This window comes from Phoenix dactylifera, chromosome 8 (assembly GCF_051530095.1).
Source record: "Phoenix dactylifera cultivar Ajwa chromosome 8, Ajwa_hap1_PhDact_Kaust_v1.1, whole genome shotgun sequence".
Taxonomy (NCBI): Eukaryota; Viridiplantae; Streptophyta; class Magnoliopsida; order Arecales; family Arecaceae; genus Phoenix; species Phoenix dactylifera.
The window spans coordinates 23,270,627-23,294,645 of NC_143197.1; the positions used below are offsets into that span (position 1 = coordinate 23,270,627).

Consider the following 24,019-nt stretch of genomic DNA (forward strand, 5'->3'; position numbering starts at 1 on the left):
ACAAGGGCTATTGCACAACTGTATATGGATGATATGAATTTATAGTTTTGAACAAAATATAAGCCATAAATACAGAAGAGATGATGCTAATTTAGTATCTCTATTATAACAACACCAAGATGTTTTCATAAGAAACGTTTGATATGGAGTGATCGTCTCAGGATCAAAGGTGATATGGATGAAGGTGATGAGAATACCGCGTTTAGTTGCACCACGGTGATCCTACATGGCGGTGATCCTAAATTACCTCCACTCCTTAAATCATCGCCCAACTCGGTGATGAGATATCCGTTCTTAAGGTCGAAAATCTAAGATCACTCCCAGCCCCAGGTAATGATCCTGAGTTGAAAGTTAAAGACAAAAATACCCCTCAATTTAGCAGAAAAATTGATATATCAATCTACCATCAATATATTATATCAATGATATTATATATGATATTATAATATATTACTAATCATATTATTATCCTATTATTATTGAATGATAATTTTAAATTATAGTAGAAATACATTATTATATTTTATATTTATATAATGAAAATATTTAATATATTACTCCTATTTATCTTATTTTTAGTCAAAATAATTATTAGTATTAAAAAAATCTATTATAAGTATAAATAAAATATTAATTCTATAATGAAAAATAATATATTTTTATAAGATTAATAATTTATAGATCATCCTGTTGGGGTTACCAAACGTCCCCATAGGGTTGTGTGCATCATAGATGTTGCAAATAATTTACCAATTCTAATAAACATAAACAAAATGAAATAAAACAAACAACAGTTTTAGAATCTGAGATAATTATTTTTGTCATCCACTACATACCTGACTTCCCAGATAAAGCTGTATTTAACGGGACAATCATCCATCACATCTCCCATTTGGCTATTATATAAGTTGTAGTTATTGGAAGCAAAGCTATATAAATGAGATAAAAGCAAGGGCCTGCTATGGTGCATCTCATTGGTTGATTGAATTCACCATTATTGGCACTTACTCCTCCCACGAGTTGAATTTGGGAGATGTTAAAAAGGCCAAGAGGCTATGCATTTGTCTCTAAGATCCATTAGGATAGAACACACAATTGAAAAAAAGTTCTAATTATTATTTAGGAAGCAAAACTGTAATGAATCTTCACTTTGGGATTTTTTTTATTTTTTTTATTTTTTTTTTGCAGAAGAAAATCTCATTCGATTTCAAACACTTTAATTTTTCTTGAATTTGGTATGGAAAATTTCTCTAGGACACCTACCAGAGCTTCTATATCAAGTGAAAACAGTTAATGATCAAAATGATTATATATTTTCACATATTTCTGTCATAGTATCATAATTAGAGTAAAAGATGTCAACCTAATAATACACTTGAGTTCATTAGTCAAACATGTTTATAATGAAGCAAAACAAAGATCATGTATTATTAGATTTTTCTGTTTGATTCTTGTTAGGGTTTGCCACTTTCTACAAAACCTGAAACTGAGGAAATATCTTAAAAAGCAGGAGAGATTAGTCACTATAATTCAGCATGCCTCTCTCTTGGGCTACTCAATACAGCTATGGCAGCTCTCAAAATCAGCACCATTCTTCAGTACTTTTAATATCACCTTTTCTTTTCTCCTCTTTTTGTGCACTCAGATAATTATCATTATAAATTCTAAAACCACCATGGGCATCCATACTTCCATCTCCTGGTTGAACATGATGGCCTTACATCCATTGTTAAACCCCTACAAAGTTCTCTTTTTCTTAGAAGCATTCCACTGATCCTCAAAACCGAGTAAGAGCTAAGGTGGTATTTGCGATAACAAATACAAGCTTCTGCAAAGATCATGACCTTGGTGCATGGAGTATCAAGAAGAGAAAAGCCACTTTTAGGCTGTGGTGTGCATATTCTGAAAAGGAACGCCACTCAAAAGCTTCAAGATAGAAAGGTAAGCATCCCACGTCCTTAGATCTCATTGGCCCTTCTCAACAGCAATCACGATCCACATTATTTTACTATCATTGGGAGAGCATAGCACTCATCACATCCAAATAGAATACAAACAAAATTATTTTTCCATTTCATTACATCAGTGAAGTTCAGTCCTTCTATCCTCAGAGGTACCATCATTAACTTCCTTTGCAATCATGAGCAGCAGTCAACAATGCCCACATGTTTAATCTTATATAAAACCCATTATCACATTACTCGAGTGCCCTCGTCAACCCTCTTTTGCAAGCGTGCATTAAAGAGAACAAACAGAAACAACAGGCTTCTGAATTCTTAATGCTTTAGGCCAGTTTGGAGCTAAAAAATTTATTCCATGACCTGCATCTATTTTATTCGCTCATTTGGGATGCCAAGACCATGATGCCCTCAAATGGAACTTGACCCTTGTTCCTGGTCCCCACCTTAACGTGAATCATGACAATAAACACTGAGGATGGTTCAGCTTGACATCAGCTCCACAACACAGAAGAGGTGGTGTCGAGCCAGACTAGAAGTTTTGAGGTTGCCTGCCACAGATCTGAAAGGGCATTCAGAGTTTCTTTACAGAGGAATTCTGAAGCTGAAATAGAATGATACCCACGCAGGTTTGGGCTAATCTGGCCTCCTCAGAAAGTGGTCTATGATTCCATGGATAGCTCACATCCATTGTCGAATCAAATTCTGCTTGCCCAAATAAAAATAGGTTGAACTTTGAGGAGGAGACTGATGAAAACCAGCAGAATCGATCTACTAAAAGATCTGGAATCAAGTATCTATGCAGATGTGATAAATTAGAAAGGAGGGCCATTAACAGGTGTGAGTTTGTGCTTGTGTTTTTAATCATGCAAAGAAAATGCCCTTCTGTATCAGATGCTTGCTGCCTCTCAATGCTCATGGTCAAACCATGTTTAGAGACAAGTTGCATCTTTCAGCTGATTTCAAATATTAATGATTCTGCACCTTTTCAAACAAAATTATCATACAATATCTTCACCACTTGTGTACCCATGGAACAATCACTTTGGCGGAATGAGAAGGTTTGAAAGCATACCACTGATAATGTAAACCTGAAGACAAAGTTGCCTTTTATTTTATACCCTAGATTGTTAGATATAACTAACAAACTGCTTGCTTAAGTTTTCGGGTTCTTATTAGAATGAAGAAGCTGTTTTGTCTTGCTCCAGACATGAAAAATAAAACCTTTAAGAACAAAATGATCGGAAGGACAAACAAAGAACATGAGAAAATCCCCTTCAGTATATCAATGAGAAAGCAAAAATGCTACCATGACAAGAAGCTGTTGGAATCCCCTTCAGGAAGGAAGCTCTTAGATGAAGAGAAGATTTATTACAAAGTATTAGGCTACAAATAGACATCGGAATGTATTTTTTTCCAAATTATTAAGCTTTAAATAGATATTGGAATGTTCTACTATGTTTATATTGAAAGCATGGCCAGCCCTTGTTTGGATTGAAATACTTTTCCTGAAGAAGATTTAGTAAATGTGTCATTTGCTGGTCAGCGGATCATCGGTGGCTAACAACTAGAAACTAGTGGCGAGAGCTTGGAAAAGACACATCAGCATATCATGTCGATATTGGTGTAACATTCTTCAAGGATCAATCCATAAAAAACTGGTTTCGAAGAATTTGATTGTTAAGTTGAACCCTGCAATCCAATCCATATTGAATTTGTCAAATATATACTTGCAAGCTAGTGTATAGTTAAAAGTTTTGTTGAAAGAAGCCAATTATATAATTTGAAATCTAATAGCCCTAATTAGGTTGATTTATAGTATATTTCTCTAGCATGATAGTATGACTGCTCTACTATTACTTGGGGGTCATGGGTTCGAAATATGGAAACAATCTCTTTGCATGCAAGGATAAAGTCGTGTACATCTAACCCCTCTGGGAACCTCATTCACTAGCATACCATTATGGTATATTTCTATGCAAGGAATACATAGGCTATATGACTCAAATGTGGCATGGTAAGGCTCAAATATACGATCATCAGTAAGAGGGGATTGGATTGTGGATCAAATTTGTAGCAAAGTTGGTATCACCAGCAGTAGCCATCTTTTCTGAAAAAATGCTTGTGAAAATCCACCTATAGTCGCAAGGACTTCTAGAAGTTTCTAACAAAGGGAAGGACTATAGAAGGCTACATCGGATGATATAAGAGCTTATAAGCCTCATATTGCTATTGCCAGAAGGAAGAAAGAGACATCACATTAGAGATGGAGTCAAAAGATAATCATTCAATATAGACAATGCAAGAAAAGTGAAATAACATGCGAGTGTGCCCATCCTAGTTGACTTGGTAATTCATCATCCCTTTCTTGTAAATTCAGTGGCAATGATAATGTGCATGCACCTGAAGCCAATAACATACAAGTCGATACAGCGCCAAAAGCTCATGGTATCTGCATCAAGAGTTTTAGTCCACCCTGGGCCAGGGTGTGTTCCTATTGACTGTCTTGCCGGGGACACAAGATATAGTTCAGGCCATGGTTCGCCGTATCGGTCCAAACCGGACAGTACAAGACGTACCGTACCAGTTTGGTATCGTTATCCGATACAGGTGACATACCAATACTCGGTACGCCGAAAAGATTCCATATTGTACCATACCGATTCAGTGCTAGTATGGCACCGGTGCGGGCTCTGGGATCGAGACGGCAAACCTTAGTTCTGACACTGACTTTCATCACTACATATTGTTACCACTATTGCAAATCAACTTAATTCTGGATTCTGAGAGTTAAGTTGAATGTATACATGTCATACATGCCAAGTGAACTTCTTCTGACTCTTCTAGGGTCTAAGGAGCAAACAGATTGAATGTTCACATGCAAAGAATGATTTATGGGGTCACAAGTTTTCTCTAGCAACAGATGTTTTAATCTTTTATATTAATTAAATTCAAATATCAGCTATGTAGATCAAATCTGTTAATATTTCTTTATAAGAATAGCAGAATGAGACTAACAGAGTAGGATACGAGCCTACAAAATCGAACCAATAAAAAAACAAATCGAAACAGATAACATTACTTAGAGCTCGGTAAAAAAACTCATGAATGGAAAGTCTCACAGCATTACACCTGAGCTCGTGAACTCTTTTGCAAAAGCAGAATGACACTAACACAAAAGCACAGATTTTCTAAGAAAACTCAACTAACAACAGATGGAATTGAAAATTCTTTTAGTAAAGCATGACATAGATATCCTTCATCAGTAGTCCCAAGAAGGTTCTGGCTTCCTTCTCCCTACTATATGATGAACAAATTAATATTATTATCTACAAAAGAAATGGCATCCCATGAACAATTAGGAAGCATTCTACAAAGCCCATATGAAAGAACCAAATGAACAAGCTAAAAAGCATCGATAAAAACCAATTTTATATGCAAAGTAAAAAAAACTGTGGTCATATATCCATGATCATTTAAGACATCTGTGTGTGATGCTGAAAACTGTAGGAGGTTAACCAAGAGAGGAAGGAAATATTGGGATAGAGCAGAAAAAATAAAAGGGGGGTGATATCCACCACTAGATTCAAATAAATAGTCACTTGAATATGACAATTCTTCACTCTTTACTACATGGTTTTGTATGGACATGATATGAATCTTCATACCCTTATTTTAGCATATGACTGCCTTCCAAAATGCACACAACAACTGTCTAATAATTAATGATGCCTAGAAACCCTAATAATACATTCCACACTCATAAAAACATGCTTAAGACTTAATGACTAATTACTAAATGATAAAAACAACTATTTGACTAGAGTTTGACTTATTGACTTGGATTAAAATAAGAGCTAGATATGTAAGCGCTCTAGAATAGGTGTTGATGTCAAAACTTTCTGCTGCATGGAACTCGTCATTAAGTTCTTTGACAATAAATGATTTTCAAATTCCTTGTCCTTCAAGCATGGTGATTTGATATTGTGATTTTGTACGATCTCTAGCTCATAGTTCGCATTTTGTTGAAGTTGATTGCACAATCTCATCATGGGGAGATACATATGTTGCAAGAGATATCACATGAGTATGTAAACTTGGATATAAAGCAATTCCCAACTACCACTTTCTCAATAAAATTTTTGAAAGGTGACATTTGATTTCAAGAAGCTTGAACTTCTGTTTTCCAATTGGAACTTGAAATTTCAAATTCCCATGTAGAACTAATGGGATTAATGATAGGGATAATTAGATTTTCCAATTTTATGAGATTCAAGAACTAGAAGAGCAAGCACCAAAGCTTTAGAAGGAGAATCAGGAGAATATTGTATTAACATATTAGAACTTCAGGGAAAAGTTAAAACTTTATCAGTTTCCTCTATTAGCCCTTTGCCTTTTAAGCTCATATTGTGTGGAAATAAACCACTTCTAATAATAGTTGATCATTCAAAGAAACTTGATCTGTAATAAATTGAAAAACCATAGCTTTAAGTTGACCAAGATAACCTTGAAAATATCTTGCTTGTTCTTCCAATCGATTTGCTTGTTCTCCAAATACATAATCTAGTCCTTCTATTTGAGTCAAGCATTCTTGATACTGACAAGCTGACTCATGATGTTAAAATTTATCATGCTCATTGCTGCTACAAACCATGATTTGAAAAAGGGCATTCTCTAAAGAACAAAATAATAATAATAATAATAATGAAAAACCAATGCCCCGATGGCAGTTGATGCTAGAAATTATAAGGAGCTGAACACAAGTAAGAAAAGATTGTAGAAAACAGACAAAAGTATTCGCCGCTGGATTCAAATAGATATTGGCTCAGATTCACATTCTTCATTCTTCATGATTCTTCTCTGCTACATGGCTTTATATAAACACCATTGACAAACAGGATGTCTTGTCAAGTTAAGAACAATAGAATAATGACAAATGGATGCTTTAATGACAGTAGGTGCCAGAAATTATAAGTAGCTGAACACAAGTATGAGAAGATTGTATAAAAGAGACGAAAGTACTCGCCACTAGATTCAAATAGATATTGACTCATAGTTTCAAATTCCTCATTCTTCATGATTCATTTTCTTTACATGGCTTTATATAAACACCATATTAACTCTTTACATCCTTTATATTAATACATGACTACTTTTTAAAATACATATAACAATTGACTTTATAAACTATAGGAAAACGCTTTGTGTATCCTCATTGTACCCCATAGCATACCCTAACCCAGTTTTTTTGAGCTGACGAGGGTAATATGGGGCAATAAAGCCCTTCCTAAACCACCTACCATCATGATGGCACACAAAACCCCGGTTTGGTGCTTGGGTATGCTATGGTGTACGCAATGCAGTACTCTAAACTTTAAGAGACATCTAAACTATTAATAGTGATAGCTAGAAACTCTAATAAACAACTTCCACATTCACAAACACATATTTAAGATTTAATCAGCAACTTAAACCTCACAAATATCTTTGATTAGAGTTCAAGGTTCGCCATTTCAGTACCGAACCTTATACCAGTATCACTTTATTATAGTGTCGGTATGCGGTACGGTACAAGATGGCAAGACGTACCCAATATCAGTACGATACGAAACTGCATACTGGTTCGGTACCGATACGGTACATCTGGTATAATACGGTACCAGTCGATACGGCAAACATTCATAGAGTTTGACTTCTTAACTTATACTATATATGAACTAGGTATACAGACACATCATGGATTGACCAAAAACAATCAGTCCATGGCTCTTACATCGTTGAGTCAAAAAACTCGTAATAGAAATGGATCGCTTGTTGATTAAGTTTGACTAACATAACCTATTTTTGACTAGTAAAATTGAATTCCCATGATAACAGAAAATTAGATGTGGCAGAGTTACTAGATTGATTTTTTATTTGTACTTGAATTCAAGTAGCTGGCAAATTTAATCAAAAGAAAAGCATAAATTAACATACTCAACATACAATAATCAAGTAACAAAATATGAATTAGATACAAAAAAAAAATGGTAGAGTAAAAATGGCAAACGGAGAAAAAGGTACACATAGAAAAAAAGAAAACTGGAAATCTAATTAAGAAAAAGAATATATCAAAAAAAGAAAAATAGAAATCTAATTCCATGGATCATCCCACCCTTTCGGTCCTTCCCTCTTTACAAAATCTAGAATGGCCTGAACTGCTTCGTGTACCCTATTAGAGAGTGAATGATTTCCCCATTGTATTTCAACTTTCTCAGCACCTCCCAAAGCCTGACATAATCTGCAAGATATATACAAATTAAGATTTTCATGCACCTCTAATAAAAAATGGTTTATCAATAACTACATCCACATGCTTAAACTGTGGGATTAGCCTGAGAGTTGTTACCTTTCTACCAGTGCTTTCTTATCAATGTAGTCTGGCACATACTCATCAGCCAAGGAAGAAATAACCTGCAGCCAAATACTCAGAAAAACATAATTCAAAACAAAATTTTGTAACCGAAAATAAGAGGAACCTGAAAAAGGACAAACATTAGCTAAAAGAATCCCAGTCTACAATCAATTAAAATGATATACCAACATGCCTTAAAATGTCTACAAGGTGATAAATATTTGTTCCCTATCAGGAGCTTAATCTTCATCAAACACTTGAATTTCTAATTTCCTTATGGCAATTTACATTATGGTAAACGCCGTTTTTTTTTGCAATTCTTACAACACAAAGTAAAGTTGCTTAAGTTATTGGAACCTCCTTTTTAGGCACCATTTTATATCATCATGCAATCATAATCGAACAGAGGATATTGATTGTTATAGTGTAGGGAATGGAGATGATAAAACATGGCTATCTGGATTCCCTGATGGAACCTTAAGAGCCAGAAATTAAAAGTCCTGTGCAAATGCAAACTGACTAGGAACTCAAAAGGCAAGTAAAGAAGATCAGCACTAAATGAAATATACTCCCAATTTAGTATTTAAAGCTTTTACTGTGCTGGTTGTTCCATGCATTTATAAATCAAGATTTTGTGAATCATTGCATCCATAGGTTGAGCCACTTATCATTGAGGGCATCTGATGCGATAGACTTAGTGTGAAGTTGCATAACAGCTGTAAAAAGATGTGATTAAAACATTGATGCTTCATCAGAACAAAGTAAATTTAGATAGACACTGATATCAGTTGTTGAAGAATCAAGAAAAAAGGTGATAATGATGGTGCACCTACCAATATTTAAAAAGCAGTAGCCAATGCACACATGCAGCAGGTTAATCAAAACATAAAGAAAGAAAATTAGCAAATTTGATGCAACCCACTCAAAATAAATAAATAAATGAATAACAACAAATTTGTTGAAGAAAAATATCAAGCAGAGACCCACTAGACCATATTTTATATGCAATTCAAGTGTGGCCTAGGATGCTATAAATTTGAAAGAGAGTAATTCCATTCTTGGTAAATGAATGATATGCATCAAATAATTAGTCTTACTACTGGACATTTAGATACCATAATGAAATACCAAAGTTTTTTTTTTTTTTTTGGGGGGGGGGGGGGGGGGGGGGGGGACAGAGAGAATTTTTTTTCCAGCATTTTAGAATGAAATTTGAATGGCAGACAACTTGCATTACATAAATCAATGTAAACACAGAAATTCTACTAGGATATCAAACAGAACAATTGGAAGTTTAGAGGTTGGTGTTCAGATTAAAAGCACTGAAAGAAAGAATTCAATTTGAGCAATAATAACTGAAAGGATAAGAGACAAGCCAAGGTAGGAGTTCACACAAAATCAGAAAATATTAATTGCTTCAAACATGGTATGCTGAACCGACCAGAACCGGTCGGTTCAGCCTATACCGAACAGATGCCGACAAACACCGGTACGGTACAATATATAAAATCGGTTCCGTACTTGTCCCGGTGCGAACCGGGACAGTTCGCACCGGCCCAAGTGAATTTTTTCTGCACGCCCGCGCGCGGGGAAAAGCGCCCACACCGGCTGCCCAATTAAGGCGAGCAGATGCATGGTTGTTTTTTTTTGTGGAGGAATCACGTGCGGACGCGCGAGCGGAGAATTGCGCCCATGCGGGCTGCCAGCCCGCGTGGGACATTTAATGCCATAGAGTGTGGCTTTTAACGCGTCCGCGCGCGGATGCATTGTTTTTTGCTTTTTTTTTTTGTTGACGTCCACGCGCAGTCCCATCCGCACGGGCGTCTCCGGTTCGGTATCGGTTCCAACCGGTACGCCGGTACGGTCAGTCCGGCAGACATTGGCTTCCAATGAATGATGCTCAAAAGAGTGGTTTGACCATAGATTTTTAAGATAAATATATAGACAAAAAAGGAATGAACAGAATAGGATAAAAAGTTATCCGAAATGTATTTTGCTAATTATCATGATTGGTTTGCATAAGCATGCATTACATGCTGTTCTTGGAGAGGTCTTTTACATGAATCTCTATACCTCTTAAATGGATCGGAGAGAGAAAGCTCTATCCCCTCCAAAATTTAGTAAAAATTATAGAAAAATCTCATTAAGAACCCCTAAAAAGGTCATAGAAAAATTCTGTTTACAACTCCCATGCTCTGTTTTTGTTTCAGAGATGGAAACTAATTGGATTTTTATGAATGTGATCTAAAACTCATTTCAAAAAGATTCTGATATACCTCTATAAAAATCATGGAAAAATTCTGTTTAGAACTCCCATGATATGTTTCTAATTTTGTGATGTTATTAAAAACCCATTCAATAAAGAGTTTGATATACATGAAATATATCGGATCCAAAATCACTGTTTTCTTTCTGCATTTCACACTTCATCTTCCATCTTCTTTCCATTTAGGCTGCTAACATTTCTATCTTACTCCAGGGTGAGAATCTTTCCCAAAAAATTTTAGAAGCTTTTAAATGTTTCAAAAGTCTGAGGGTGGTATTGTGGTTAACATCAGACTTTCCCTTGAAAATGGACAAGCTTCTTACCTTGCTTGATATCTTAGGAAAGAAAGTCAATGTTGTGAGGAGGCTCAATGAGCTTTTGACTACTAAGCTGCCTCGGGACACCTTTCCTGTCAATGTTAATGCTATTTACCATTCTTCTCTTATTCCTTCAACTTAAAGCCTCTTCATATGATTTTGGATTCTTCCTTTTATTTTGTGACTACTAAGATTAGCAATTAAATTCCTTAACTATTAACTCCTTAATTAAGCCTTATGAAAATAATGCCTTCCTTTATTAGGAATTTTGATCTAAAAACCATTAAATTCCTTCATTATTAACTTCCTTCATTAAGCCATCTGAAAAAGATAAAAAAAGAAAAATAGTGTGATGGACTCTGCAAAAGCCGGCCTCAAAACCCTCAAAGAATTTCCGTCCGGCAAGACCTACACCTCTGGGTAAATTCCCACTCCTGCCCTCACCTTCCTTCCTCTGTTTCCTAAATTTTAGTTCAAATTGGATTCTGATATTCACTTTGTCACGTTGCTTTGACTTTGATTACGGGGTTTAAACTGCAAAAATATAATCGTTTTGACGATCTGGATCCATCAGACTTTTTTGCATAGATTCTGAAATTTTTGGTCATTGTCATGTTCTTATATATCTAATTCGGAGTACATTTGGTGTTTTAGTGAAAAGGTTGCATTTTTCATTGATTTCCATTGTTTTCAGATATCAGAATAGACCTCAAAACCCTCAAAGAATTTCTATCCAGCAAGACCTACATCTCTGGGTAAATTCCCACTCCCCCATCTTCCTTCCTCTAAATCCATAAGGCTTGGACCTCCCCGATCATCATCATTTTTTTTATTTTTTTCTGGATGGTAGTTTTGCACCACTGGGAAAGTACAAAATGGAGAGGATACTCAAGGAGGGGAACTTTGGAAAGGTGAAATATGCATACCATGTGGAGACCAAGGAGGCCATTGCCATGAAAATCCTCGACCAAAAGTGCATCCAGGTTCGTTTCCATTCTCAAGCCCTTTTTGGGAAGTTAGTGATTACGAGGAAGAGAGAGAGAGAGAGGGACTGATGAGAAGAAAGAAAAGAAGGGAGGGAGAGCACCGAATTGGAGTCCACAGAAACATGATTAGGAGAATTATTTTTCATAGTTAGTGATTGGAGAGATTTTTAGATTATATTAGGAATAAGATTAGTATACTTTATTTAAGCTCTTTCTAATTCTGAATTTTTCTTTTGCTTATTAAAGAAGAGTATATAGTTTCTAAACTAGACCAGATGTTTTTTTTTCCTCACAAACACTAAAACTTATTCTGTACATCACATGTTTGATAAGATATATTATCATTTATATAAAATTTAAACTATATTTTATTTTTTCATATGTTTATATTTGTTTATTTTTATCTCTCCTTTTACATCTCAATGAAAAATCCTAATCAACATTAGAATAATAATCTGTATCAGTTTTTTTTTTAAAAAAAAAAAAGAAACCCAGTATTAAGATTCTGAACTGCACTGATATATCCACCATTTTGCTCCAAAAAAAAGAACCACATAGTAAGAACTAAGAACACTTCCTAATATGTATCACTTGAAGCAAAATAAAAAAAAAAAATAGAGAGGCATCAATTAAAAAATAATTTAGCGTCAATTCAAAATAATGTAAACCAGTTTGTAACTCAGTTATTAACTCACTTAAAAATTCTAATTGTTATCAGTTCATATCAGAGATGGAGGAGTCAAACAAAAGGGTTATGGTGTATGATGGAGGACAGGAGATCAGGGGAAAAGCTCAGGCCTTGGGTGAAACTATTCGAGGTTGCATCAGAGGGTGGAACCTCTGGAGCCAATTGAATTTTTTTGTAATTATTTAGAATTAATTTTCTTTTATTGACCTAATAGTAATTATTTAAATACAAGAACATTTTTAATGAGATAATAGCATTATGATGGCATTGGTTTACATAGATTTTGCATATAATTAACATTTTCTGGTCAAAAATTCTTCTTTAGATGTCTTCTATTACTTGAATGTGTTTAATACGGCATCATGTGGTTCTCCAAATATTGGGCATTTCTTGGTCTGCTATAGATCTTTTTTGTGCTTTATTTTTATAGGATATCTAAAGTCACTTATTTGTCCATGATATTGCAGCACATCAACTGGCTCCCGTTTTGTATATGATTACACTACTTGATTATAATTCACATGAGGCATAACTTGATTATCATTTGCATGAGGCAGATTCCAACTTGGTTCACATTTCTATATCCTGTAATTCTTTTTTTTGTAAAATGGGATTTTCTTTGCAATGAACAATGCATAAGTTATTTTAAGATTTATAATGCTAATTCGGAATTAGTCAAATATTGTTTTTATGCATCACAATAGTTAGTAGTGATAAATTCCTTGCATCCAATCACTTTCTAGCTTGTTGGAATTTATCAAGTTCACAAACACTAAAACTTATTTTGCACAACACATATTTGATAAGATTGTCTTTTACATAAAATTTAAACTATATTTTATTTTCAATATTTTTATATTTATTTATTTTTATTTCCCCTACGTCACAGGGGTATTTTGCTTGTTCAACAATTAATTGGATTTTGGCTGATGTTTAAAACATGTTTAAGGACTAAATTTAAAATAAAAACATGTACAGACTAAACATAAAATAGCAATCAAACAAAGGACCAGGTGTTGATTTCCCTTATAATTTAATGCGCAAGATAAGAAAGCAATAAATTTCTTCATGATTTTGGAATAACATAATTCACTGATTCATAATTGATGCTATCAGCATCCTCAACAATGCTCCATATGTGATAAGAAGGAAAAAAACATCTTGAAAGGAAAAACCATCTTGAAAGTAAATCAGTACAAATGACAAAAAGAAAACGAAAATGAAAAATGTGAACACTTCACCAGGCATTAGCCTATTAGAAAATTGATTGCATGCCCTGATTCAACATGACATGAAGTACTGTTGAAACACATTATGTCTTAAAAAAAAAAAAATCAACAAACAAAAAAAGATAAAAGAGTGATTACCTGGCAAGGTGTACTTGACATGTGTCCAAGTCTCAATCTCAACTGGTCCTCACTGAGATCTGAACTGAACATATCATCATCCCCCATGTATGCACAAAGTGAGTGGTACCTTTTAATTACTTCAAAATGTCAGCAAAAAAGATGAACTAAAAGATAAATGCATAATACCAAGAAATGTGTGTACAAAATGACAGGCCAACCAAGAGAAAAATATAGCTTGATCAACATTTTGATAACCCCTCCCAAGCAGACAGTAGCTGAAAGCCTTCCTCATGAGACAGTTAATTTGAATAATGAACTATATCTCAGTTGTTGCACTTTATGTAAGAAAGAAGAAAGCTTGGATGGTCTGCTCAAGCTGATTATGGTGAAATTTTGGTGAATCACTACTTCCCATGGTCATGGTAATGGTACTATCATTATTACTTTCAGGCAATTAACACAAGCTAGTATGAATATGGCCCATCTGCAATTTCCTCCCATGGCTCCTTTCATATTGCCTCCATTTATACTCCTGCTGAGATCGAGCAAACCAACTCAGACTCCTCTCACAACGCACCTATCTTATTTTCGTTTGGCAAAGTCATGCGCTCTTTTTCTAAATTTGCTCATAGAAAAAAAAACTTATACTTCTCAAAATATACAAAATTATATAAATATTCTCATAAAATTATTATTTATATGTATATCATCATAAAATATTTATTTTATATTTATATATTTTTAAAATTTATTATAAAAAAATATTATTTTTTAAGAAGGAAGCACTCTCCTCTCTCAACCTCTCTTCGACGCCACGGAGTGCATGCATGCATTGCAGAAGATAGCTACTTCTTAAGAGTGATAAATTTTGTGCTCTTAAACACAAAAGCCACGTCTTATATAGACTCGAGAAGCATTTGATCTGGTGTCCCCACAAAACTCATTTATGGTGAATATGACTCCGGAGGAATTTTTTTTTCACAGATGCAGTACCAAGCCTTTTGTGGTGCTAAATTTTATTTGGCAAATGCACTTCATACACAAGGTAATCAACGAATGTGAGAAGTATGTTGACAGCATAGGAATAGAGTATTATCAACCAGTGACTTAAGTACCATACTGTTAAGGTACCTATACCTGCAGGGCCGTTGGTCATGACCTGTACTGACACATGGTACATCACCTCTTATTGTTATGTCAGCACCAAGAGGCATATTATATGTTGGTAGCATACCATTACATACCAGCAAAGTACAGGCACTGCTACCAGTATTTCAAACCTTGTTACCAACAAAGATATCCTTTACAACAGTCATGGAAGAGCTTGTTGTCATTGAGAGTACAAGCAAGAATCTAAGTGCTTGACTATATTGTACCAAGGTTTCAAGATTCAGCCAAAAAGGATCAGTTCCAGCAATGGACAATCTGAAACTAGCCCAAATTTTTTGGGATTCAGCCAATTTTGGACAAAGCAATAAAAACCAAAAAAAATAGTTTCAATTTTTAAATAAGGCTTAATACAGCAGAACAGAAGAATACAATTAGATGGGATCCGGTGTTAGTGAAAACATGATTAATCAACGAATATATGAAATGCAATTATAGGGTTTGATCTCACTAAAACAAAAGAAGGCTTTAAAGAATAAAGGATAAACATCAGCATAATAAAAACTAAGTATATGAAACTCAATTTTAGTGAAAATAGGAACGAATATAAGGCCCCAGGCATGGTATGCTGTACCAGTCGGTACCAGGCGTATCGTACTGGTACGGGTGGGTACCGATACCGGTATGCCAGTGTCGGTATGCCAAGCATACTGCATACCATACCGTATTGACACTCGGTATGCCTATCTAGTACGGCATCGGTACGGGGTCCAGTACCGGTACGGCGAACCTTGCCCCCAGCAAGAATTAAGGGCAATAGATGCCACTGAGTGATCAGTTTCTTAACTTAGGATCTATTATTATACAAAATAATGGAGAGGCATATGAAGACATAAGCAATAGATTTAAAGCTGGTTGGATGAAGCGGAGAGAAGCTTCTATGGTAAACATGATTGATGCATAATTTGGAGATTTAAAGTTAAAAAAAAAAAAATCTTTCGAACTAGGGTTTGTTATATGGCTCAGAATGTTACACGATAAAGATAGTCCCAAAAAACAAGTTGAATGTAATAGAAACATAAGAATATCGAGATGGGTGTATAGTGTATGTCTTATTTCAGCAATTGGTGACATGACTGCTTCCTAGAGTGACTAGTAAAAGAAAAGTTATGTCCAGCAACTTAACATTTATGTGGCAAAAAAAGGAAATATATTTTAACAATTCCTCCAAGTGCACCACTCAAGTTGACATGCCAAGCCCTTCCATTAAAATCCTAAGTAAACTAAAAACAAATAAGCATTAAGGTAACTTAAGCATGCATCCAGACTGAAGATTGTTATAACAGTCATTAACTTTAGTTCAATATTTGAATTAGAAATTTTTATTAAAATTAAAGTCCACTATATATTTTTTGTGGTTCGAAACATCAACTTCATATAAAGGTTTAACAATTCTTTATTTTTGAAATAACTAGGCAATACTTAAAAAAAGCACAACAGGGGTATTAATATATATATATATATATATATATATATATATATATATATATATATATATATCCACATTCCACATACCAACCATTCTCAATTGAGCATTGGATAATGGGTATCCTTATAGATCAGACTTTGGTTTAAGTTCCTTTAACCTGAAATATTCAGCTGTTAGCCAGCTAGCATGTTCTACAAACCTCAGAATGAATGTATAAAATCCACAGCCATAGGAATAACAAGATAAAGGCATTAAACATTGGCAATGCTCAGATGGGAGAGTAAGAGCTGGGTAGATATTGCATTACATGATTTGGTATGTCAAGCACCAATTAGTTTCCTCTAGAAAACACTAGTAGAGGATAATCACCTGATGAGTATGGACCTTTTAACAGAATAGTGATTGTGGAAAATAAAGAAGATTTTAGAACAAGCTCTTTTGATATGTAGATCTACATGAAGGGCTACAAGCCTACAACTTAAAGATGGAAATCCCCTTGAAACTGAAGGGTCAACGCTCAACAGAATTTAATTATTCGTACATACATGATCTTGGATGATTTAAAGAGAAAAATGTTAGCACAATCATATAGAGTACAAGCATATATTAAACAATGGAACTGCTGTGTTGTTCACCTATAGGCAGTTATTGGAGCATCTGGGTTTGCTTCCCTGGGCATTAATTCCATTCCCCTACCTTCACTTATCATTTTTGCAGCCAAGTCTATCATTGCAGCAGTTTCAGGAAGAGTTGCTCTGTATTCCCGGTCACTAACTGGGGCCTGATCAGTTAATCATGTCAAAGTAAGCATATAAGATATAAAAGATCATTATATGTCCTGTTTTGTCAAGCATACATTCCTCAAAGAATCTATGCAATTTGACCAACAAATGAACTTTTAAATGAAAGAAAAGGGGAAAAGGGTGGAAAATAGCAATGGTTAATGTATTAATTATAAAAGTCATATGCCTAGTATGGAGGATAGAAAGCATTTAGAAGCAAAAGGGAAGTCCATCAACCTTGAATTTTATATTGTTTAGAAAGTATTTTTGTCATTGAAAGGCATCTAACTGATTTATCCTCAGCAATAAAAGTAAAACACTCATAAATTATCTATCAGTAGTGACCTTCACAAGCACAATGTTTAGTAACACATCATAATTGCAGCAGCAATAGATATATGATACTAGTATCTGAAAATACAGCACTCATTGGAACTTGAATGAATCAAGGGCATGTCAGAAGTTTGAAGACTATAATCATTAATATAGACATGCTTTAGATGATTAAAAAATGTTGTCTTTTTCCTTATGTTTCATGAATTTCTTACTTTCAGTTTTCTGATTTAAAATAGCCCTGGTTAATTTTGTTCATAATACCTCAGTTTAACCAAAAACACATGAGCCAGACATTGGCTGAAATGGCTTCTGAAATCAAGTATTTTGAACTTAAAGAGAAAAAGGTGCAACTGACTAGAGAATTGCAGATCATAAGAGGCTTTACATCCAATTACTGGCTATCTTAAAAGATGCAACATTGCAAGAAGATCTACATGCATCTTTTACCCCTCAAATCAAGAAACATTGGTTTGAGACGGGTTCAGTTCAACAGAAAAAGAGGAGATACTACTGTTTTCTGTGTACAATGTGCTCAGTTGCCTTTGTTGGTTGTCTTTCAGGGCACAAAACAGTTTCACTTCAGACAAAGCTACCAGAGTGATTGACCATTGAGAGGATGAGACAGTCCTGGTTGAAGACTTCTACTTAGATGAACAGCTGGTGTTGACTAGACAAGTGATAACAGAATTTTTTATCTGATTGTTGATCATCCATGATGAAGAGAATCAGATCCTAAGGCTTCGGTGACAAGGTTCAGAGGGTGCTTTTCCTCTGAGCAGTCATTCATGTAGCTTGCTTAACGAAATTTTGACTTAAGAGACAGGAAATTTAATATATGGAGGACTTCTTGGAGATAAAATATCCAGCATCCTTGCCCTGGAATCAGGCCCTAACTTTTTTTTGTTGTCAAAGCTGCAACAGAAACTTACACAGACTTTTGAACAATATCAGCTGCCTGCGCCTCTGCATCAGCCTGTTGAGAAATGTAATTAGAGTACCCAGGTGACACCCTTAGCTTTTTGTTGGACGATCTGGATCAAAGAATTGCCAAAATCATTTAAAAGTATTCTAGGAGAGAAGAATATTTGAGAATGTCCAATAGGCAGGACATGCCTCAATGTGGAGCTATAAGGCTCATTGGCTTTCTTCGTGTTATATTCTAGGCTCTTCCGTGCTAGCTTCAAACTGGGACAACCTTCTAAGAGAATCAGTCCGAAGAATTATCACTTCTTGTTTGGTTAATTTTTAGTATCCCCACCAAGGTTACCATCCTATTATAGTGTCGGTACATCCGGTATGCTACTCGGTTCAGCATGCTAAGTGTCGGTACACCCCCATACCATGTACCAGTTCGATACTGGTATTGGTATTGGTACGATACAGTGCGGTCAGTATGTACCAGTACCGACCAGTACAGTAAAGCTTGATTCCCACGCATAAATCACTTCCTCTTTGTGGTTCTGCATTTTTAAGTTTGGGGACTGGCATGAGAGGGAGACTAAGCTTATGCAACCTCCCTGAACCTTACAAATTTTCTAACTTAAAACATTCTTAATTCATATGAAGCTATAAATGTAGAAAAGACATCATAAATAAGAAAATACCTGCAAAATGACTCCACGAACTGCTCTAGAGCATGCAAAATTTGTACGCATATAATGCACGATACCCTGTTTAAGTGTTCATGGTTCAATTTAATACACTTGGCACATGCCTATATAGTAAGACAAGCTAAGCTTCTCAAGTATATGCTTGTATTTTACATATACAACCTGGCAACCAGTACTATGCCCAAGCAGCACAACGCCCTCTGAGTTTTCCTTATTTATTAAGTAACTAATAAGCTGATCTATCTCCAATGAGTCCTTCAATACAGAATTAGAATATAAAGTTAGAGCAATAATATATGCAAGTGAAGAAAAGAAAGAAAAAAATTAAAATACACACGATATATGCTAACAGAATCTAAATTTACTTTATGTTTAAATCAGTAATCATGTTACCCAAGAAACAGTGCTTGATCATGTCGACTTCATATTATACCATATTTAATGTAGTAAAAAGTTTAGCAGCAACTAAAAGTTTGAATCCAGATGGTACATACTTGGAAGTGTATCTGCTACCAGACTACATACATGAATTGTGTGCAATGCTAATTTCTTGAAGTTTAAAAAACTATAGTAAAATAGTTAGGTCAACGACATAACATTCATGCTGGCAAAGAAACCATATTATCTATATATGATTATCAATCAGTGAAAGCAAAATGCATCAAAAACTAACTGTAACTTCATATCAGGAAAACCAAGCTTCAGCTCTAGTCACAAACATCCAAAATTAGTAGAAAATTTCTTAAGACTAATTGAACCTTTTATCAAAGGTCTGACCCAAACTTTATCATGAGTGCAGCATTTTTTTTCTATGTTTTCATACATAAATGAATTTTAATTAATACTCAATATTGTTTTCCAAAATTCTCTAGATCTTGTGGTATACCAACCTCGTACCCAAGATTCGTCATACTGGTGCCACACTAGCATAGTGTCGGTATGGGATAGTACGGAATTTTTTTGACATACCGAGTGTCGATACGCCACCTATTCCAGATACCGGTACGGTACGCTCCATACGGCCCGATTTGGGCCGGTACGGCGTGCCATGCTCGTACCAAATGTTTCTCGAACTCTTCAACATCTCTTTCTTCCTGAATATTTTGAGCTCCATCATCATCAAGACTTTCACAGAATTTTATTTCAAAAATTAAAAGAAGAGCGATCATCTTTTGCCAACTTAAGATAATAACCTAACTCTTTAAACATCCTTTACAGTTTTCTACAGTTTGTTTTTCAACAATTTTTTGTTCTTGACCAATTTAATCATACATTCTTAGATAAAAAGGTTTTGCCGAATCAATCAAATAATTAAATTCAGAAAGAATACATTGTTTCTCAGTCAATCTCATTCCTGCCCACCCTGTTGCTTATTGGCATGCAAGATCTCCTGTACAAGAGTTGCCTATGTTCAGAAAGAAACATAGAAAGTGGCAGTAAGAAAAGGAGGAAGATCAAGTGGAAGTCTTCTATTTTGTGATGTACACACACTTCTTTTGGTAACAGTGAAATATATAAAATATGATGAGGGCAGTGAACAGATAGATTTCAGTGCACAATGATCCATGCAAGCCCCTTGCCCTTAAATGCAGTAATAGGTAATATTTAATTTAAAAATAAATTGTGGATTTGTGAAGAAAAGAGAACGAAAGAATTACAATGAAGAAAGCTAACGGAGATGGTTGGTGTAATGTCAAATAGATGTAAAGTGATATAAAGGACGGAAAGGAACTAGAGAATAGGTTTTTGCATAGAGGAAAGGGAACATCAGAGGCTCCTAAGCCATGATTGCTCAGATGGGAGAAGTCCCAAAAATCTTCTCTGTGAGCAAAATATCAAGTCTTCACTCTTCGCAGCCCAATTATGCTCCTTACATCATGCTTAATTCAATAGGAAAACGAAATCCTAAGCATACCTAGACCTTTGATTGAAATTTAAATTGATTCTATTTTACTTTTTAACTCTTCAATCAAATTAATTCTATTTTACTTTTAAAATAAACTAGAGCTTCACTGCAACACACTACTGAAAAGAAAACATCTCTGCCACCTGCAGGCATACTAACACAAGCATTCCACCAGCATGACTCTGAGTTTTCAGCATTATGCACCTTATGATGTTCCAACATTAATATATTCTCCTAGACAGCGGTTGAGGTGATCAGAAATTCATTTTGAACTCTTTTAAATAACTCCAACAGCACTAGCTTCCTTTTTGCTGCTGCTTACTGCAACCATTACTTCCTGATGTTCTTCCTGGACAATGGCTGCTGCACTTGCAGCATGACTTCTGCCAACTCAACTACATAGTAAGTTTCCAAACCAAGAAAATCATCTTAGACATTTCACTTCCTAAGACCTCTAAATTCTAATTCATAATGCTAGCACAAGATAAGAACCTCTTAATTGTTACGAATATTATTACTTCATTCAAATGGTATGACGAAGTAAATTTTATTGTGTCATACTTGTGTAATATTTACATAGGCCATGTTCAGTAAATTTAATGAAAATGCTTTCTTATTAATAGAACAGATTTTAAAGTTAACATGTAAAGAAGGTATTTAGGAGTTATGATTATTTTGGTGCAAATCCACCCTGAGGTATAGATCACCAAAGGAATAAACATTTGACCTATGGCCGCCTTCATCAACAGCATCTAGCAAAAATGCTCAAAATGAAGAATAACTTAAAAAACCCCTTGGGATGCCATCAAGAGGGTTTCCAAAAATTTAACCAACATGGTAGTGTTTTTGCAATTTTCTCCGAAACATTGAAGCATCATTAGCGATAAGTTTAATCTCATTATCAGGAAATAAGCAATGCTTTATCCTCACCACATAAGCAAAGTTCTCTTTGGATTAAAATGCTTAGAAATGACCAGGACTAATTGCCAACAAATTTATTGTGTCAAATATCCATAGTCTTCAATTTTTAGAAATATGAGGATTTTTTTAAACATTCTCATATATTTTATACCTCAATAAAAATTATCAAGAAATAATACTTACCAGATGTGACAAATGGAATAAAATATATTCTTATACCCAGGGTCGGCGGAACCGTCCCTAGCTGGATGGTTCCGACCATTCCTAGCCGTTCTGCCAGCTCACCAAGACGATTCCGACAACGGAAATGAAAACCGTTGCCGGAGGCGGAGAAGGAGAAGGAAAGGGAGGAAAAGAGAAAGTGAGCGGGGGAGGAAGGGAGGCCAGCGAAGGGGCAGCAGGCGGAGGCCACGGCCATTCCCCTGTTTTATTCGAAACAGGGGTCCGGTTGCTACAAAAAATTGCGATTTTTAAGTAAAGATGGCATATTGTTTGCCGATTTTACATAAAAATGCGAAACATTTTAGCAGCCGGACTGCAACCTCCGTTGCTGCCCCGCCTCAGGCCTCCGACGGCCCTCCACTGGTGCCCCGCCGCAGGCCTCCAACGGCCTCCCTCTCTTCCTCTCTTCGCCTTCTCTCTCTTTTCCTCTCTTATTCTCCCTCTCCCCCGTCTCTTCTACTGTGTCAATACGGGCCTGGCCCGGCGCTGGCCCGTACCAACTTGTCCCATCAGACAACCGGTACGGTGTCCGATACCGATTCCGCCGACGCTACTTATACCTCTCCTGGTTTTTTCCAACTATATCAACTACACAATTCATATGCTCTGTTCAATTCGACTCACTTATCTTACAAGGTTATTAACCATCATTGTCTCAAAATTTTGCCAAATTATTTGTAATGGATGACCATAATACAAACTTTTGAGCTGCGTTCAACTTGTTAATAGGCCTAACCAGTGGTTTTGGTCATGTAAGAGAGTAAAAAATGATGCCACTTTGCTTAAACTACCCCTCTAAAATAACCTAATTAAAATCTTTAACTCTGTCAATTTATTCTGATTTGCTTAGCAAAAAGTCTACTGGAGATACTTGTGCAAGAAGTATATATGTTAGATTTGTCTTGACATTTATTGCTAGTCCAGTCAAATGAAGAAAATTTTAGGTTAAAAAATTGAAAAGTAATTCTAGACAATATCAGTGGTCAACTTAATAAATTATACTTGTTCTAAGCTGGAAGTGCCATATCCAACATAGGACGAAGAGAGCAAGGGTTGCACCAAGGACCATTTCTCATTTTCCAAAGCAATTGACAAAGGTTCCAAATACCTGCCAAACAGTGAAATTTCTGAATACTAGAAGAAAATTACGTCAATAAAAAAGTAGTTTGAATTTACATCTAGAAATATGCGTGCGCGTCTTCAACAAATAATAAATGGAAAAAAATGATCCAAGGAAATTTCTCTAGGAATATTGCATGGTTAAAAGTTAAAACCTTTAGAGCCTGAAATTCATCAATCAAAATCCAAAGTCAAATTTACTTAAAGGAAGACTGGTAATTTAAATTTCAAGAAGTACACCTGTTTTAGTTTAACCAACACCAATTTATCTAATCTTTGCACAATTCAACATGACTGGGAAATTTTTTGGATTTCCGTGAGGTAAGAGCTGCATAATGAAAATATTAAAACTGGCAAAATAACATCTAACCAAAAAGCATGTAGATTAATCCTCCCATGTGATGCCTCTCATTTTCAAACATAACAAAAATAAAATAAAATAAAAATAAGTACGTAAATGTTCTTCTTGCATAAATTATTGCTTACAGCTGTAGAGGCATAAGAAGTCAGATTATGGCACAAGACAAGAATCTGTTATTACTGACCTACTGTCTTGCAGAAATCAGATG

The 24,019-nt window shown here is 35.2% G+C and overlaps 1 protein-coding gene across 2 annotated transcripts in view; it reads right to left on the reverse strand.

The window, feature by feature from the left end:
• Window positions 1-7,902: 7,902 nt before the first annotated feature.
• Window positions 7,903-24,019, reverse strand: part of LOC103707999 (UPF0613 protein PB24D3.06c-like) — a 30,506-nt gene continuing 14,389 nt past the window's right edge. Inside the window, exons 3-9 of one of the 2 annotated variants that reach the window (XM_008792745.5) lie at window positions 23,334-23,439; window positions 19,445-19,537; window positions 19,277-19,342; window positions 17,190-17,335; window positions 13,977-14,085; window positions 8,347-8,411; window positions 7,903-8,238 (exon numbers count right to left, since the gene is read on the reverse strand). In XM_008792745.5, coding sequence (XP_008790967.3) covers window positions 8,091-8,238; window positions 8,347-8,411; window positions 13,977-14,085; window positions 17,190-17,335; window positions 19,277-19,342; window positions 19,445-19,537; window positions 23,334-23,439 — 733 coding nt within the window. In that variant the 3' untranslated portion in view covers window positions 7,903-8,090. The remainder of the gene's footprint in view (window positions 8,239-8,346; window positions 8,412-13,976; window positions 14,086-17,189; window positions 17,336-19,276; window positions 19,343-19,444; window positions 19,538-23,333; window positions 23,440-24,019) is intronic. The other variant, XM_088703122.2, reaches the window with a different exon arrangement.